At 39.9% G+C, this 18,498-nt stretch overlaps 1 protein-coding gene across 2 annotated transcripts in view; it reads right to left on the reverse strand.

Moving 5' to 3' along the window:
- The window catches only part of DNAJC13 (DnaJ heat shock protein family (Hsp40) member C13), a 117,095-nt gene extending 99,454 nt beyond the window's left edge, over window positions 1-17,641 (reverse strand). For both annotated transcript variants that reach the window (XM_004715990.3, XM_030887705.2), the window contains exons 1-2: window positions 17,555-17,641; window positions 4,406-4,486 (exon numbers count right to left, since the gene is read on the reverse strand). In XM_004715990.3, the coding sequence (XP_004716047.1) occupies window positions 4,406-4,473 (68 nt within the window). In that variant the 5' untranslated portion in view covers window positions 4,474-4,486; window positions 17,555-17,641. The remainder of the gene's footprint in view (window positions 1-4,405; window positions 4,487-17,554) is intronic.
- Window positions 17,642-18,498: the final 857 nt, after the last annotated feature.

Genomic DNA, 18,498 nt, shown 5'->3' on the forward strand with positions numbered 1-18,498 from the left:
TGTGCATTCTATGTAGGGAAATCTATGTGGTGTACAAGTCATTGTTCTTGAAAAAAAAAGGTAGTGGCGATGAAGAAGTCTTGGTTTTGCAAAATCCTGCTGTGCAATCTCCAGTTTTGTTTCTATCACAAAAGCCACAGTTTCCATTTACTGTTCCTTATGTTTCCAACTTTCGCATTCCAATCACCAATAAATATGAATTAATTTTTATTGTAAATTGGTAGAATTCTTCCATTCATCATTACTAGCTTTAGTGGCTGGTTCCTAAATTTGATTAATGGTTGCACTTACTGACCTTCCTTGTAAGTATATATACATTATCCAGTCACAGGCAGTATTGTATGTTAGCTCTTGAGATGTTCTTTTTGACAATGAATGTAATGCCATTCCTCTTGAATTTGTCATTCCCGTCACAGTAAGCCATATGATTATCTGATTCAAAAGGTCTATTACTAGCCCATGTCAGCTCCCTGATGTCTTGGATATCAATCTTTATGCATTTCATTTGTTTCTGACAACTTCAAATTCTCCTAGATTCATACTTCCTGCATTCCACATTCTCATTTTTCATAGATGTTTCTTCTCACTTTTGTCATGCCCCACCAGCAAATGAAGGTCTCAAAAGCTTTACTCCATCCAAGTCATTATGGTCGACTTTACTTTGAGAAGCCAGCTCTTCCTGTGATATTTTGAGTGCCGTCCAACCTGAGCAGCTCACCTTTTGGCACTATATGTGACAATGTTCTGTTGCTACTCATTAGACTTTTCAGTATATAACACTGTTTTGCTGCTATTTATACGGTTTTCAGTGGCTACTTCCTCAGAAGTAGACAATCTATCTGTTCTTTGTAGTTTATTCTTAGTCAAGAAGGTTCGGCTGAGATCTGTTCACTTTGGGTGACTCTGGTGGTATCTGAAATACCAGTGACAGAGCTTCCAGCATCAGCAACAAGCAAGCCACCACATTGGGACAAAATGATAGGCAAGGGTTAATAAGCACTCAAAACAAACTAAATCACGATTGTTAATGATCAATTAAGATGATTGGCATAGTAGGCTGTGTGCTGGGCTGCCCACTCTAAGGTCAGCAGTTCAAAAACACCATTTGTTTTGTAGGAGAAAAGACAATCTCAGAAACCCACAGGGCGGTCCTACCCTATCCTACAGGCTGCAATAAGATTATATCCACTAGGATAGAGATAGACAATCAGACATGTAGTTGAAGACAGAAATTGAGCCATTAGCACAAAATATTGCAGTCACTTTGGAAAGAGTATGGCTTTATTCAAATAGTTAAAGACTTGCTATATGACCCATCAATTACAACTTATTGGTACATACCAAACAGAAATGAATATAGTATAACCCTCCCCATACTTGTAAACAAATAGGAATAGCAGCATTACTTCAAATAAGCAAAAATGTAAAAGTAACACGTCCACTAACTGATGAATAGATAAACAAAACGTACTATATCCTCCACATGATGGGATGTTATTTGGCAATAAAAAAAATGAAGTAGTGGTCACTGTCACAGATAGATGAATCTTGAAAATATATATTACTAAGTGAAAGAAGCCAGTCACAAAAGATCACATTTTGTTTTATTCCATTTTTATCAGCGGTACAAAATAGAAGAAGTCGGGTGTTGGGAGAGAGAGGTCACTAATTACCATGAAGTTTCTTTTTGGGTAACGAAAAAGCTCTAAAAATAGTTAATGATGGTTGTACAAAGTCTGTGACTATATTAAAACCCAATGAATTCTTTTCCAAAAATTAGATGTTTATGATATGCAAATATCTAAAAAAATGCAATTAAAACCCAAACCAAAGTTTCGAAATATGCACCAGAAAGGAAAATAATCGCACTAAATGTTCAGAAATAGTTCTCTAAATTTTACCAAGAAAAGGGGGAAGGGAAAGGTTGTCTTAAGTCTTAGTCACTAATCTTTAAGAACATTAAAAAAAATCCAGATGACTACAATTACTTAAAAGCTCACAAAGCAGAAAGTACTACATTTTTGTAAGTAATGCATCTGTGTGCTATAATACATTAAAAACAGAAGCTACATTCTGATGAACAGAGCAATATATAACTAGGGATACAACATTTTTTTTGAGTTGTAGACTTTATTTTTTTTATATATAATCATTTTATTAGAGGCTCATACACCTCTTATCACAACCCATACATACACCAATGTGTAAAACACATTGTACATTCATTGCCCTCACCATTCTCAAAACATTTGCTTTTCACTTAAGACCCTGGCATCAGCTCCTCATTTTCCCCCTTCCTCCCCCTTTCCCCTCCCTCATGAACCCTAGAAAATTTATACATTATTATTTTGTCATATCTTGCCCTGTTCGACACATCCCTTCACCCACTTTTCTGTTGTCCATACCCTGGGATGAGGTCTCTGTAGATCCTTGTAACACTGGTTACATTCTTTATGTTGTATCAAAATTCTCACGATTTCCAGTTGAGTTGTTCTGTTCTCAATCACCTAGTTTCACAGTGAGGGTGCCGCCTCACATACAATAGCACCATACACACATAAACTATCATACGTGTTTGGTCATCTTAATTAAGAGTCTAGGTAACTGGTTTACGTAAGCACTGCCCTATACTTCCTATCTAAAATGGCTACTGTATAGCTGTATGTTTCAGTTCATAGACAGCAACGTCCAATCTCAAACATCATGTGTCTCTTGAGAGTTGTAACTGTCATCTCTTTGTTTAATATTCCTTCAAAAATATTACCATGAAATGCCAAGTGGATAATCTCCAAGAAAGCATTGAAAACTCTTAATTGTTATTCCTGACTTGAGTCTGACTGAATTTCTTTTTTTTTTTTTAATCATTTTATTGGGGTCATACAACTCTTATCAGAAAAGTGGGTGAAGAGACGCCGAGCAGTGTAAGGTAAGATAAAATAATAATTTATAAATTATTAAGGGTTCATGAAGGAGGGGGAAGCGGGGAAGGTGGGGGAGGGAAAAAGGAAAATGAGGAGCTGATTCCAGGAACCCAAGCGGAAAGTGAATTTTGAGAATGATAAGGGCTACGAATGTAAAAGTGTGCTTTACACAATTTATGTATGTATGGATACAACATTTTTTAAGGCTGACTTAAAGAATTAAAGAGACCCATACTACCCTACGTAGGCCAATTTTTTCCCCCTCTCACTTCACTCAATGAAATTAACTGAAGAAAAATATTAGAAACTTGTACTCTATAAGGCAACAATGATGCCCCTAAGTCAGGCACTTACGCCATGCATTATTAAAAAGGAACAAAGACAAACACTCAAATATTTCGATATTATAGTTTGCTGAAGAAAACCAGAAATACAGTAAGTTCAGGTATTTGATCATCCTAATAAGCTACTACACTCTCTACTACCTAAAATTTTTAAAGTTAAGAGTAAGAGCAAAAATCATTTCCTTTGTGTACATGTTGTGATTTATCGGTCATAAGGTCTAATTTGGAATTAAGTAGCCCTGTATCTGTCAGTTAAAGGACTTAACTTTATCAGTGTTCCACAAGGAGCCATTCATTGAACACTCACTGTACTGAAGACATAATTTAAAATCCTTTACATACTCCCTATCACTTCAGTTAATGCTTGCAGCAATCTGGAGTAGGAGCTACCATACAATTTACAAAGACTAAGAAACCCTGGTAGTGTTGTGGGTTAGGTGTTAAGCTGGTAGCATCACTGTTGGCTATTCAAACCCAACAGTTACTCAGCAGAGGAGGGTGGGACTATCTGCTCCTGTAGAGATTTACACACCCAGAAAACCTTTAAAGGATAGCTATGAGTCAGAACAGACTCAATGGCAGTGCATTTGGTTTGGGGGAGGAGGGGCTTGGTTTTCATACAAAGCAGAGGCATCTACACCTTTATCGGATTAAGCAACAATTTTAAAATGTTATTGCCTGTTCTCAAAAAAAAAAGGTAAAATGCACTTTTCAATTTCATTTCAGACCTAAAGAAAGACAATACGCTTCACAGTGTTAATGTCATACTTTCTGATAGTTATAAACCAATATGAAAATGTGTGGATTTCACACATGCTAGTCATTGGGCGATATAGTTGGGGTGTTAATATTATTGCTGCTAATCCGTTATTTGACAGAATCCAAAAAGTCATTGCTACTTTTAGTTTTTACCAAACTCTTCCCAAGACAGATATAGAAAACCAGTGATGGCAAAAGAAAAATGAGCGATTATTTAATGCTCATTCTAAATGTAGCATCTGCATTTAAACAAGTACATAATCTTTTCAGAACAGAAGGGCAGAACAGCATTAGTGAGTTGTATGGTAGGTACTACAGCAGTAATGTTTAAAGTAGTGCTTTATAGAAGAAAAGATAACCAAAGTCAAAAGGAATACTTACTTTCCCCTCCATGAATGTTTTGTTGTATAAAAACATGCCAAATCTTTATTTTCCCTAATTATGTTCATGTTGTGCTGAAATCTGAAAGATAAAATATAGGTAAATTTAGTATAGTAGTATATTCTTAGAATTTTCCCCCAAATCTTCTATGTGAAACATGTAATACTGGTCATAGATTGAATTGTCTTGCCCCCTCCTTGGCTGGACCATGATCTTCAGTAGTCTGTTATGTAACAATGTGACTTCCAACGTACACTTGAGTTTTTCTCAAAGAGCAGTCCTTGTAAGCTGTGTTCAACATCACAAGTTTCTGTGGCATTTTTCCAGAGCAGGAAACAAAAGTTCAGTCACAGACTGTTCTCTTAAATCAGCCATCACAAAAAACGAGGCTTGATGCTTTTATGAAAAAATTCACTGTGACCAGAGAGAACCTTCCCAGGCAACGGCACTGAGTGCACTAACTCATAGTGAGTTGCCCGATGCTTGCCTAGCAGGAAAAAATTCCGTTTTTTTTTGTTTTTTGTTTTGGGGGGGGGCCTGTTACCCCTCATAGTGCTCACTGTAAAGTACAACCAGCTCTACAAGAACAAAAATAGTTTGCAAAAAAGGGACTCAATCCTTTTACCTATCATAACCCTTGTTGCTGTTATTGTGTGGGTACCCCCTCATAGATGGAAAATCTTAGCGTGAGGGACATCATCTTAGTTATTTGGTGCTGCTATAATAGGAATACTACAAGCAGAGGCTTTTAACAATTTATTTATGAGGATCAATTCAGGGTGTCAGAGGAAAGGCTTTCTCTGTGAGCCCTAGGGGAAGGTCTCTACTTCTCTTCAACGTCTATGGCCCTGGCATTCCTTTCCCTGGTAAAGGGAGGTAATTTTGTCAGTTTAGCTCATTCATATAGGCCCCCACCCCAAGGGTACAACAATGCCTGACACAAAATAGGTGCTCAGCGAAATGGGAGGAATGCAGCAATTCCATGGGCAATTCTGATGAATTAACATGTCTTCTTAAATAAGATTTTCTGACCTAAGAAAGTTTCATTAACTCATACTTAAAGAAATATTGTTGAATTTGGAAATGTTTTGTGTAAATTTTTGGCAAAAATTTTAAAATTACATTAAAAAAAAAAAGCAAAAGCAACTACAAGCTGAGAACTTTATTGTTCCAACTCATAGTCACCCTATGTACAACAGAATGAAACACTGTCTAGTCCCGTGTTATCTTTACCATTGTTGCTATACCTAAGCTCATTGATGCAGCCACAGTATCAATCCATCTCATCAAGGGACTTACTCTTTTTCATGTACTCTACTTTACCAGAATTGACTCTCTAACTTTACCAAGTATACTGTCCAAGTATGAGTGTCTCCAGATGTGGTGTTACGTCTAAGTGTAGGGATAGAGTTTAGCCTGTCAATCAGGTCAGAGCCTGATGGTGGCTCCTTGTGGGAGTGGCCTTCTCATAAGGAGGGCCCTGGGAACCTACCCACTTCTCTCTGCCTTCACCTTCCTTCTGGGAGACTGTGGTTGCTGCCAGAACCCTGGATATGCATCCAGCACCATTGGATCCTGGCTGCATGAGTCTGAAGAGGGATTTATGGACCAGTATAAAACTTGGGGACTTGAGTTGGTGTGAGCTGGGATGTTTTATTGATATACAATTAGTTCTTAATATAAAGCTCTTTCTTACAGTGTCACTGGATTTCTCTAGTCAACCCGGACTAACACATTTGATAACAAATTCAAAGTATGTGAGAGAAAGTTTCACCATCTGTGTTAGTCTGGGTTGACTAGAGAAACAAATCCAGGGGCACTCAAATATGTGTATAAAACAAGAGCTTTACATAAAGAATAAGTGTACATTAAGAAAACATCCCAGCCCAGTCCAGATCAAGTCCATAAGTTTGATATTAGCCCATATGTCTGATATCAATCTATAAAGTCCTCTTCAGACTCACAAAACACATGCAATGATGCCGAACGCAAGAAGATCACAGGCCAGTAGGTGGGAAGTCTTGTGGATCCAGTGGTGTTGTAAGTATCTCAGTGCTGGCAGGGGTCTCCTGGTGGCTTCTCCAGTTCAGGACACTAGCATTGCTCCATGTCTTGTCAGTTGCAATGTCTCCCAGGGAGGGACCTATGTCCTGCCTCCAGCGAGCTACTTTTCTCCTTAGAATCTCCAAATAAGGTCAGGCTAAACTCCACCCCTCCACTCTTAATCCTCTCAAATTGACAACAGATTATATAACTACCACACCATCCTTGATTCTAGGATCATTCTGGCTGTACTTCCTCCAAAACAGACTTTGTTCTTCTGTCCATGGTACTTTCAACATTCACCACCACCACACTTCAAATACATTAATTCTTTGCCACCTTTCACAAGCATATGAGACAGCTGAAAATACTATCAATTGGGTCAGGTGCACCTTAGTCCTCAAAGTGACATCTTTGCTCTTTAACAATTTAAAGAGATCTTGTGGAGCAGATTTGCTCAATGCAATAGGTCATTAGATTTGTATGCTGTGTCCATAAGTGTTGAAGATGGATCCAAGTAAAACGTAACTCATACAGGTACTATTTTTTCAACTGTTTTTCAGGATGTTGTTTGTCTACTTATGAGGATTTTTGCTTTCTTTACATTGAGTTGTAATCTATACAAAGTCTGTAGTCTTTGATCTTCATTACTAAGTGCTTAAAGTCCTCTTCCTTTTCAGCAAGCAAGTTGTGTCATCTGCTTATCACAGGTTATTAATGAATCTTCATTCAATCCTGATCCCATACTTATTAGCTGTAAGATTTTGAACAAGTTTCTTAACCTTTCTAATTGGAGCTCATCTATAAAATAAGGATGTTTTAAGTACCAGTTTCAATAGGCTGTGGTGAGGACTGCATGAGACAGTGCAAATAAAAGGGATAGCGTAAAGGTTGGCTCAGTATACAAATACAAACTACAATCATCATAATAATTTCAAATACAAAGCCTCAACATGTAGTAGTTGCTTTCAGTATTTCTATTAGTTTTGGTACTTGCAAGAGCTGACAGGCACCTGCATTTTTCAAGGTACTTTATTTGTAAAGTTACTATTATTAAATTGCTTCACCCTCTCCCAATCGTTTACCCATTATTTTCTATCTTTCTAGCCTGTCCTTTATACCTAAAATTGCATTTAAAGTATCTCTGATTTTCCCATATCCACTTCACTTCTTACCATTCCATAACTTAATATATACCACCACCAGTATTTTTACAACCTCTTATGTTCATTTGAGACAGAACTGCACTAAGAGTTAAAATATCAAATCCAAGTCATCACAATTAAGCTAGGTTCACCTTTTTCAATGAATTCTATTACTTCTTGCTTTTGAACAACCTCTAATGTTCACACATTCTTCAATTTACTGCTGGCATTAATACTGACAATTCATTTAAGATCATATGTGTACAAAATGAGAATGATTTTTTGAAGACATATTATGATTGATTGTAACAAAAAACCAAAAACCACAAAACCACGACTTGAGAATTCATTTAGCCGAAACCATCATCAAACTGACATTAACAAGAAAAAAAACCAGGAAACAGGGACTCACACCCTAGGTGCCCAAGCAAGTGAGTGCACACATGGCAACGTTCAGTGTTCATGCAGGGCCTGTGAAAAATAAACTCAAACCAAACCAAGCACTCGTATTACACGCATAAGTAGTTACCTAATTTTACCACAGAAACTGCAATAAAAATGTGCTGAAAAATTGATCTCCATATAACCCCCTTCCTGGGGGACGGACAACAGAAAAGTGGGTGAAGGGAAGACATCAGACAGTGTAAGACATGGAAAAATAATAATTTATAAATTATCAAGGGTTCATGAGGGAGGGAGAGAAGGAGAGAGGGTGGAAGAGGAAGAGGAAAAATTGAGGAGCTGATACCAAGGTTTCAAGTAGAAAGCAAATGTTCTGAGAATGATGATGGCAACAAATGTACAAATGTGCTTGACACAATGGATGGATGTATGGGTTGTGATAAGTTATATGAGCCCCCAATAAAATGATTTATCAAAAAAAAAAAAAACAAACTTGGATATACACGAGTACATATGGTAAATACTATGCTAATCAAAAAATTGGCTCAAAACAAGAATGTTTAAAATATGTATTTTGTATGACTTAACTGTAAGCAATTTTTACACAAATAGCACAATTTCAAGATAGCAAGAGGCTAATTTTCCCACTTTTTCTCCTTAAAGTAAAGAAATATTATCTTTCACTATTAACCTTGCTCTCAAGTAATGAATTAAAAATGTGAATTTGCCTTGAAATATATTAAAAATTAAGGTAATAGAGAGATGTATAGATATATGGTGAAGTACAACAAAATGTTAATGTGAAAAATCTTTAAAGTGGGCATTCAGTATTCTTTCAACTTCACTGCAGGTGACAATTTTTAGATGTTGTAAAACTACTTTCTCACCAAACTATCCTACAATATAAACAGTTGTTACATTGTGAAACCGCAGTTAACCAGCATGATAGAAATTCATGTGACAGGAACTAGTTTGTGCCCATACTAATTCCTTTAGCTACACCTGACTGAAAACACTGAGGCGAGGTGATTCATAGCGAGGCAAAGGCTAACTGAGTAACATATTCTACTGCTTTTTTAAAGACTTGGTTTGATTTGTAACTGGATTCAAAAGGCAAAGGGAATTACACATCCCAAGGCAAGTATGGTTTCCAGTGAAGGGCAAAAATTACAAGGGCTAATGGAATATTAACTTTTATCCAGATTAAAATTCTACCACTAGACTGTTAAGTCTTAGAATGTGCTGTGCATGGAGAAAACTGTCAAATGAACTTTAACCCTGTTTTAATTTTTAATGTTCACTCTCATCCTTACCGGTAACTCAAGTGTAAGCAAAAGCATTTCCTTCTAAATAAACAAATCCGTTGTCAATGTGCACAATACCTACCACAAAGAGACCTTAAAGCAGCCACAAACTAGGATGAGGTGGGAGTCTACCTCACCTTCGGTACAACTTGCTGAAGAACCCGATACCCCGAGAGGTTAAATTCTACTAGAAAAGAGGGAAACCAGTGGTATAGCAAATTTCAGCTACACTCATTATCTCCAAATACCTACTCAAAGCTTGTAACGTTTTAAGCCTTCGCACCAAATGCCAGACCAAACTAATGAAACGGTGCTGCTTTTGAGATCCGGGCCCTTCTTTTTAATGGACTCCTTTCTGATTAGAAACCAGGCATGTACTCACTTGGGGGTGGGGTGGGAAAAGAAGTTCAAAATCAAACCCTAAAGCTGAAGAAATGCTTTAATACCTCATAATAGCTAATCTTGTTGGTCTTTTACATATATCAAATATTGAAAATGATATTTATTCCTTCACTTTATTTATATCACATATAGATAGATCTCATCTGAGAAAATCATTCTTACTTCTGATTATTACTTTGTGTTTCTCAAAATAATACTTTTTCCAAGAAAAATATATTATTTTAACTCTCTTCCTTTCCAAAACTTGAAATACCCACTTGAAACAAAACAAAGAAATCCTTCCACTAAAGCAAGTTTGTTATATCATTGCCATTAATCACATATCTTTAGTTTATCCAGCATATTCCTGAAATGTTCTATTTATAATATCCACTTCATTTTACCTTTGAAACATAACTTGATTTGTACAAGAACTAAGTGTACCACTTGAATATGCTCTTCTTCAGCATACAGACATCTGGTGGTGTAGAAGTTAGGAGTTGGGCTGCGACCTGCATGGTGAGCAGTTCGAAATCACCAGTAGAGCTCCAGGGAAAAAGACTGGGCTTTCTAAAGTTACAGTCTTGGAAACCCACAAGGGGTCACTATGAACCCGCACTGACTCCATGGCAGTGAGTGTGTTTTTTTCTGTTTATGCTAAATTAAGTCCTGAAACACAGATGTTTAGCAGTCATGTTTGAACTTGCTATTTTTGCTATCAAACACATAATGGGGGATAAGTACAGTGGGAGAATGATGAAACTTCCTAAGCCAGCGGTTCTCAACCTGTGGGTCGCGACCTCTTTGGGTCGAACAACCCTTTCACAGGGGTCGCCCAATTCATCACAGTAGCAAAATTACACTTATGAAGTAACAACGAAAATAGTTATATGTTTGGGGGGGATCACCACAACATGAGGAACTGTACTAAAGGGTTGCAGCATTAGGAAGGTTGAGAACCACTGTCCTAAGCCCATAGAGAGGTTAACAATGCAGAAAACTACAAGGGCAATTAATTCTACTCTGTCCTCCAGGATCGCTATAAATTGCCACAGACTCAATGGCACTGTTTGTGTTTCTGAGTATAATGAGTGCAACTTGGAAAAGTTTTTACAGTAAGTATCCTAACTATCTAAACACTGTTAAGAGACAAGGCCTTTCAGTTGCTATTCTCTTTCATCTAATACAAAACAGCAATATTGGTTTCCAGGTTAGTTTTGTCTAAAATGTCCCTAAAACAATTGAGCCTTGCGGCTTAAGGATTATGCGTTGGGCTGCAGTCTCAGCAGTTCAAAACCACCAGCGACTCCAAGGGAGAAAGGCAGAGCTTTCTACTCCAATGAACAGTTACGGTCTCAGAACCTCACAGGGGCAGTTCTACCATTCCTACAGGGTCACTACGAGTCAGCATCAACTTGACAGCAGTGGATTTGACTTTGGATTTTTCTAAAGGAGCTTTGGTGGTGTAATGGTTATGCATTGGGCTGTGATTCATAGTCAGTAGTTCAAAACCACCAGCAGCCACAGGAGAAAGCCTGGGCTTTCTACATGGTGAAGAGTTACAGTCTGGGAAACCCACAGGGGTCAACTGTGGGTCAGCACTGACTCGACAGCAGTTAGCTATATAACACCTTACAGTTTATAAGACATTTTCAAATCTATTGGTTTGCCTTCAAAAAGCTTATGCCACACATAAAATTAAGCCCCCTCTCTCTTACTAAGTCTTAGGGGTTTTATTTGGGGGAGGGGGGGGGAGATCTACACTAAATTTTCATAAATATTCAAAATATATTCTGTGTATTGCCTAGATTTTTGAGACTTAACACAAGATGAGTAAGGAATACAAATCAGAAATCCTTGAATGAAATTTTAAATTTTAGTCTAACTAGTACAGGACTGAAGGAGCCCAGGAGTCCAACAGTTCAGCACTCAGCTGCTAACCAAAGGTTGATGGTTCAAAGTCATCCACTGGATCTCCAAGAAAAAAATCTGGCAATCTGCTCCCATACAGATCCCAGCCTGGAAAACCTCTGTCACATGATGTTGCTGCCTTGCTATAAGTCAAAATCAACGCAGAAGCACACACACCCACAGTGGACAAAGGCACAGATGTAGGTAACTTTCCACCTAAAAGAGAAGAAAAGATGTAACTCCATCATCATCTTACAATGTTTCTCTTTATTCCTCTGTATGCAATAATGCTTTTCTCTGGTTGCCTCTCTGGTTTAAGGTGCAACCTTCACTGGTTATTCACATAAACAAACGCCTACTTATAATTAACTAATCTCAGATTCTAATTGTTTTAAATATAAATCTTTAAATTCTCTTTAAAATACACTCTAAATTTTCCAGGAAAGCAACTATAAGTGGAGTGTGTTTTATTTTCATATTTATTTCAGAAAACAAAGCTGATGGCAAAGTACCCACCCTTGGTACTTAAGTCACCAATATGACAAACCTGATCAGCCAACAGTTCTTTCACAAGGGCCCTGTATCTATGTCAAGGCACAAAACTCTGATATCTTCATTAGGTCTTTTGATACAATTGCACTTATTGACATAATAAATGCAAACAGCCAGTTCTGCTATAATACTTGTTTTGATTAGCAACTTATTCCCACACAATTGATACATTAGGGAGAGAGCTGAACCTGAGAGCTTCAAGTGTGCTTATGCGTGACTTTGTATGCAAGAAACATCAGGTCAAGCTCACTGCCACCGAGTCAAGTCCACTCCTTTGTAGATTCTGGTTTCAGTGTGACAATCAAATTTTTCTGGCCCAAGAATTTCTTTCTGCATTTCCTACAGAGTAAGCCTGCTAGCAATAAATTCACTCAACTTTTATTTCAGTGCCCATGTTTCTCCTTTATTTTTGAAAAGATATGTTTAATGGTTATAAATTTCTAGGTGGACAGCTCTTTCAGTACTCTAACTCCACCATCTTTCTTACAATGCTTCCCTTTTCTCTGGTTGCCTCCAAGATGTTGTACTTTGTTTTGCTTAGGTATCTTTTGTTTGGGGGAGAATGGTATTTTATATGCTTCTTGAATCTGTGTTTTGTTATCTGAGAATAATTTTGGAAAGTTCTCTGCCTTTATAGCTTAAGGTAGTTTCTACTCCATTTATGGAATTCCAATTACACATATATTAAAATGTTTAGCATTGTCACTCAGCTCTTGGATTGTTTTGTTTTTAATTCTTGTTTCAATTTGACTAACTTCTATTGAAAAATCTTTAAGTACACTAATTCTTAGTGTCAAATCTACTGATCATACCAAAGGCAAACTAAGTCTTTTCCACTGAACTTTTCATTTGTAGCGTTTCCACTTGATTCTTTCTTCTATTTCCCATGTCTCTTAAAATTGCCCAACCGACCTTGCATGCTGACCATTATTTTTCTGTTAGATCTTTTAACATATTAGTCATAACCCCCCAGAATCGACTGTCATCAAGTTGATTCCAACTTACAGCAATCCTAGACAGTGTTCCTGAGACTACATTTTTATGGGCGCGGTCTCACCTTTCTCCCACAGCAGACCTTGAAATCAGCAGTCCAACACCTAGTACAGAGTGGCAACAAGGCTCTTAATACATTAATAATAGTTGTTTTAAATTCCCTTCCAAGATCTGAACATCTATGTCGATTGGAGTCTGGTTCTAAAGATTACATTTTTCGAATATGCTTCTTCTTGGCTTTCACAGCCTGGCCTTGTTAAGTTTTTGCTGAAAACTGAGCATACTGTGCAAGACAGTAGAAACAGGTAGATAATGTTTATGACTAGAAATGAGCATGTCTTTGCTTTGCACCAGGACCCTGGTAGCATAGTGATTATACACTGGGCTGCTCTTCACAAGGTCTGCAGTCAAAACCACTAGCCGCTCCATTTAAGAAAAACAAGGCTTTCTACTCCCATAAAGAGTTACAATCTGGGAAACTCACAGGGGGAGTTCTTTTGGTTTTTCTTTGCGAGGCCTAAAGTGAAGGTTTTGTGTAGGACTTTGGCTGAGTTTTTTATTTGATATTACTATGGTTATGTTCATTGACAACAGGCTTCAAATATCTGAAGTACCTGTGACTATGGGCAGGATGGCTTTCTAGGTGAATGTCTGATACTTATGCTGTGTCTGAAAGTCTCTTTGCATACTTTTGTCCCTCACCCAGTAGCATTCTGCTGTCACAAGCTTCTTAGCTTGCTAGGAGGAGGCAGGGGCTATAATCTCTGTCCAGATTTTGACTCAGGTTTGGGCATGGGCATACATTGTGTGCCTGGATCTTAGGATGCAGCCGTCTCTGTTGTCCTGAGCTGCAATTTTGGGCTCAATGTCCCTTTCTAGATGTAATATTTTCCTTTGCCGTTTTTTCTCCCAGCTCAATGAACATTCCCCAAGAAGGACAGCAGTGACACACTTCATCCAATAGATGATGACTCTTATTCCATGGAAAAGATACAAGGGGAGAGCAAAGCATTTTGTGCCTCTCCTGCTGTTCCCCTTCCCTAGGTCAGCAGAGCACATTAACATACTTTCTGATTGTGTCTGAAAATAAAGAGACTATCCATAAACAAAGCAAGCCCATCAAATCTATTGTGACACATGGCAATCTTGTATTATATTAGGTTTCTGAGACTACATCTTTATGGGAGCAGTCAGCCTCGTCTTTCTCTCCAGAAGCCCATGGGTGGTTTGGAACTGCAAATTAACAGACCAACAGTTAACCAACTACACCACCAAGGCTCCTCAAACTTCTGTGGGTTCCAAGAATTTCATACTGCCCCACCAGCAGGCTCTCTGCCTTCACCAAGTTATCATGCCCGCTGAACTCTTCTTACCAATGTCCAGGTGCCACATCTCCTCTCTCTTTACAAGAATGGTGTCTCCTTAAATTGTGATCTACTTCAACCTCTACTCTTTAACACCGCAGTTCTCAACCTTTGGGTCACGACCCCTTTGGGGGTCGAATGACCCTTTCACAGGAGTCGCCTGATTCATAACAGTAGCAAAATTACAATTATGAAGTAGCAATGAAAATAATTTTATAATTGGGGGGTCACCACATGAGGAACTGTGTTAAAGGCATTAGGAAGGTTGAGAACCACTGCTCTAACAGATTCATCAAAATTCCTCAATTTACTGTTAGTCCAATAAGCTTTTGTGGCAATAATGCAGAGCTTCTTCCAGTTGTCTAAGTTCCGGGACTCAGTTGGAGGTGGCGATATCACTATTTCATGACAGTAAAGGAAGTGTCAAAATATTTGGTACAAAAAGAGAGCCTTTATATTTGGTATAAAAAAGGCAGCCTGATAAAGCTGAGAAATGCTGACTTAAAATATTTCTTAGAAAAACTCTCCTTCTACCATGTCAAACATTACAGTCAACTTTAAACCGAAAACTATGGTGCAGGATGTCTGCAAAACCACACTTGTACTAATTTTAAGGACCACAATTAGGGAAGTATGGGAAAGGTAATGTAATTGAAGCCTCAAATTCACCTGTGTACAGAGAACTGGGTAAAAAAAGGAGCCATTAGTTAAAATCTACCTTTACTTAAACTCTAATTTAGCGTCTAATAGATTCTACTATCAACCTTACAAATTTAATAACAAGGTTTCAAACCTGTTCATACCGGTTTGACCCCATGCTAATCCCACCTTAGATATACGAAACCGGATTTATAAGAATCACCTGTAGATATTGTTAAGCTGTGGATTCTGATTTGGTAAGTCTGGAGCGAATAGAAGCGCTGGTGGTGTGGTTGTACACTGGGCTGCTAACCACAAGGTCAGCATTTCTAAGCCACCAGCCACTCCTTTGTGGGGGGCGGCGCACGAAGGCTTTCTATTCCTATAAACAGTAACAGTCGTGGAAACCCACAGGGGCAGTTCTACCCTGGCCTATAAGGTCACCATGTGTCAGACTCCACTGTGAGTGAGTTTGGTTTGGGGGGCTTGAAGTAAAAATTGTAATTCTTAGCAATGTTCAAACTGGGATGCACCAGTTTGAAGTTCTATTTAATAAAAAGTATTGTTACAGTCCACATAAAATTAAATTCTTATAAATAACTCTTTTCATGTGTTTTTCAACTCTTTAACTGTTTGACATTGTTGATTTTCATATAGTTCATGACATTTACTATTACCACTTTACTGAGGGAAAAAAGTAATGTCCATTTCCTCCCAGTGGAAAAAAAAAGTATTTTCCATCAACTAAATCCCAGCCTTCAGGCCCTCTACATTACTATCTCTTAATAACCCTCTGACTCCTCTTTTCCTCACTTAACATGTTCCTCCTGTTTTCAAATTTGGAGTCTAGTATATCATTTTTTAAGTATGGATTTAGTGTGTTGAGTGCACTGTAATATTAAGATAAGCTAATTTTACGATACTGTCCTTTGAATATTGTTTTACATCACATTTAAAATGCTAACTGCTTTTACTCTATATGCCAAATTAAGGCAAGCAATTAAACTTTCTAGAAACCAAAGAATTGTGAAATCTTTTGGGAACAACGAATTTCTAGTATCTCTAGATTTTTAATAAAACAAATCCTGTTTCACATTCCGCTACACTCAGTGTGCTGGTAATATGTTATATAAAAAGTGACTACTGAGAGTTATTTCCCCAAACCCTGCTGACAGTACATTTAAACCTAGGTCCACAAAACGAAAAAAAAAAAAAGTTAAAAAGACTAATTAGTGGGGCAAGTTCTAGGAAAGTATCTTGCAATTTTACTTTTCTACAAACATGTTACACTTCAACATACTCAATATACCCCTACAGTAGAATGCAACATCATTGGACAGAAACCCTCCCGGAAAGGAGGTGGGGGTGTGTGGGTCGAAGGAAAAAAAAATACTGTAAGTGGGAAATCACGACTTTGGTTGACCACCACCACCACCGCACTAAAGGGAGATTTTCATCGCATGACCCACGCAACTGATAAAGAAAACCTCAAGACAAGAGTGGCCAGTAAACGCCCTACAAAGAGGAAACAATTGAAAGGCACTCATCTTACTTGTCGTAACAATCTGAAATACACTTTTAAGAGCCATTCCATGGGAGAAAGCGTGCGCTTTCTACTTCTGTTAACAGTAACAGTCTTGGAAACTCACAGGGGGTCGCTATGAGTCAGTATTGGGGGTAGGGGTGGTGTGTGTGTGTGTGTGCGTGTGGCGGGGGGAGGGCGGATTCCACTTAACTTGTCCCCACTTCACAATCCCTCAAGAGTAGAATCGCAGCAGCCTAGGGGAGGTGACCATGAAGTAGTAAGCTACCTTTTCAGGATGGACATGGAAGAGGGGAGAGGTGGGAAAGGGAGGGGCAGAACAGACTACGTGAATCCTCCCCATTTCCCAACAAAACGAAACAAAGCTAACAAATACGAGGTGAATCCTCCCCATTTCCCAACGAAGCGAAACAAACCTAAGCCAACAGAGGTAAAGTCTGTGCGAGACGTGGAGACAAGAGCTGGTGACCAAAGGAAAACGAGAGTTGCAAGGCATTCGGCAAGCAGGGTCCCCGGACCAGCCTCCTGGAAGGGAATCCCGAGGGCGGAGCCCAGGAGGGAGTGAGAGGCACACGGTGTAGGGATGTGCTGCGGGCAGCGGAGGGCTGGCCAGGGTGGGTGAAAAACAAGAGAGCAGGGCAAAAAGAGGGGTGGGGCGGAAGAAGGCAGCGTCCTGAGCGGATGTCACTGGTAGCCAGGGGTCCGAGGAAAGGAACCTTGGGGGAGGGTAATGTGCCTCCTATTAGTAGTAACTGCATTCTGCGGCGGCCAGGACCCCATGCCTGGTTTTCCCAACCCTGGCCCTCCAAGCCCCCCAAGGCGTGGAGAGGGGAGGCAGAGCCCCTGAGCGCGGTGCTCGGAGTCTGCTTTACCTTCGCGGGAGGCTGGAGAGGCTCCAGCCCGAGCTCCTCCCGCCGCCGGCTTTGCGTCCAGAGCGGGAAGAGGCGCTCTCCGGCCTGCGCCTCACCACTTCCCCTTTTCCCGGCCGGGGCCCAGTAGCTCCGCCGCCGTGGGATCGTAGTGCCGCCGCGGCGCTGCCTCCCCGCCCCCTCCGCCTCCTCCCTCTGCCTCTCAGAGTCCCACTCTGGAGGGCGCCATCTTCGTCCAGGCTGAGAGGACCGCCCGCCAGTGCGCCTGCGCCGCCACAGCCCGGCGATCACGAGACCCAGTCAGCTGATTGCCACTCCTGCTCCCTCTGCCCCGCCCACTTCCGTGTTTTCTCCGCCCTCCTCTTCCCGTTTGCTTCCTTCCCGTAGGTTTCACGTTCCGCCAGCCCGCCCTGGAGAAACTACGCTTGCGCAGAGAGGCAAAGCTGGCGCGGCGCTCTGGAGTCTACGCTCCGCGTGCGGGGGCCGGCCCCGCCCTCCGGAGCCCTCGCAAAGGGCACGCCCCCGCACGTTCGCCGAGGGCTGCGTCCCTGTCACGTGCCCGCACCCTGGGAGGCGGTTGGGTTTGGCCCGGGTTTGCAGCTAGTTTATGGCCTAGTGCCAAGTTCACGTGAACCTTCGTGGCACAGTGATTAAGCACCGCCTGCTCACCGGAATTTGGTGGTCAGAATCCACCTGCAGTTCTGTGGCAGGAAGATGTGGCAATCGGCCGCTATAAAGATTACAGCAGCGGAAACCAAAACCACAGGAGGCAGTCCTATCTGTCGACAGGATGGACAAGCTGGCAGGGTGTAATGTATTGGTTTGGTAAATCTAGTGGACCTGTTAAACCCAAGCAATCTGAACCGCCATACCATCTCTCTGAACTTAAATGGGAGTCGGGAGAGGAAGGACAGGCTATCATACTATTGAGACTAAAACAAGGTTTT

This window comes from Echinops telfairi, unplaced genomic scaffold (assembly GCF_000313985.2).
Source record: "Echinops telfairi isolate 266 unplaced genomic scaffold, ASM31398v2 ScPeMD7_7422;HRSCAF=8460, whole genome shotgun sequence".
Taxonomy (NCBI): Eukaryota; Metazoa; Chordata; class Mammalia; order Afrosoricida; family Tenrecidae; genus Echinops; species Echinops telfairi.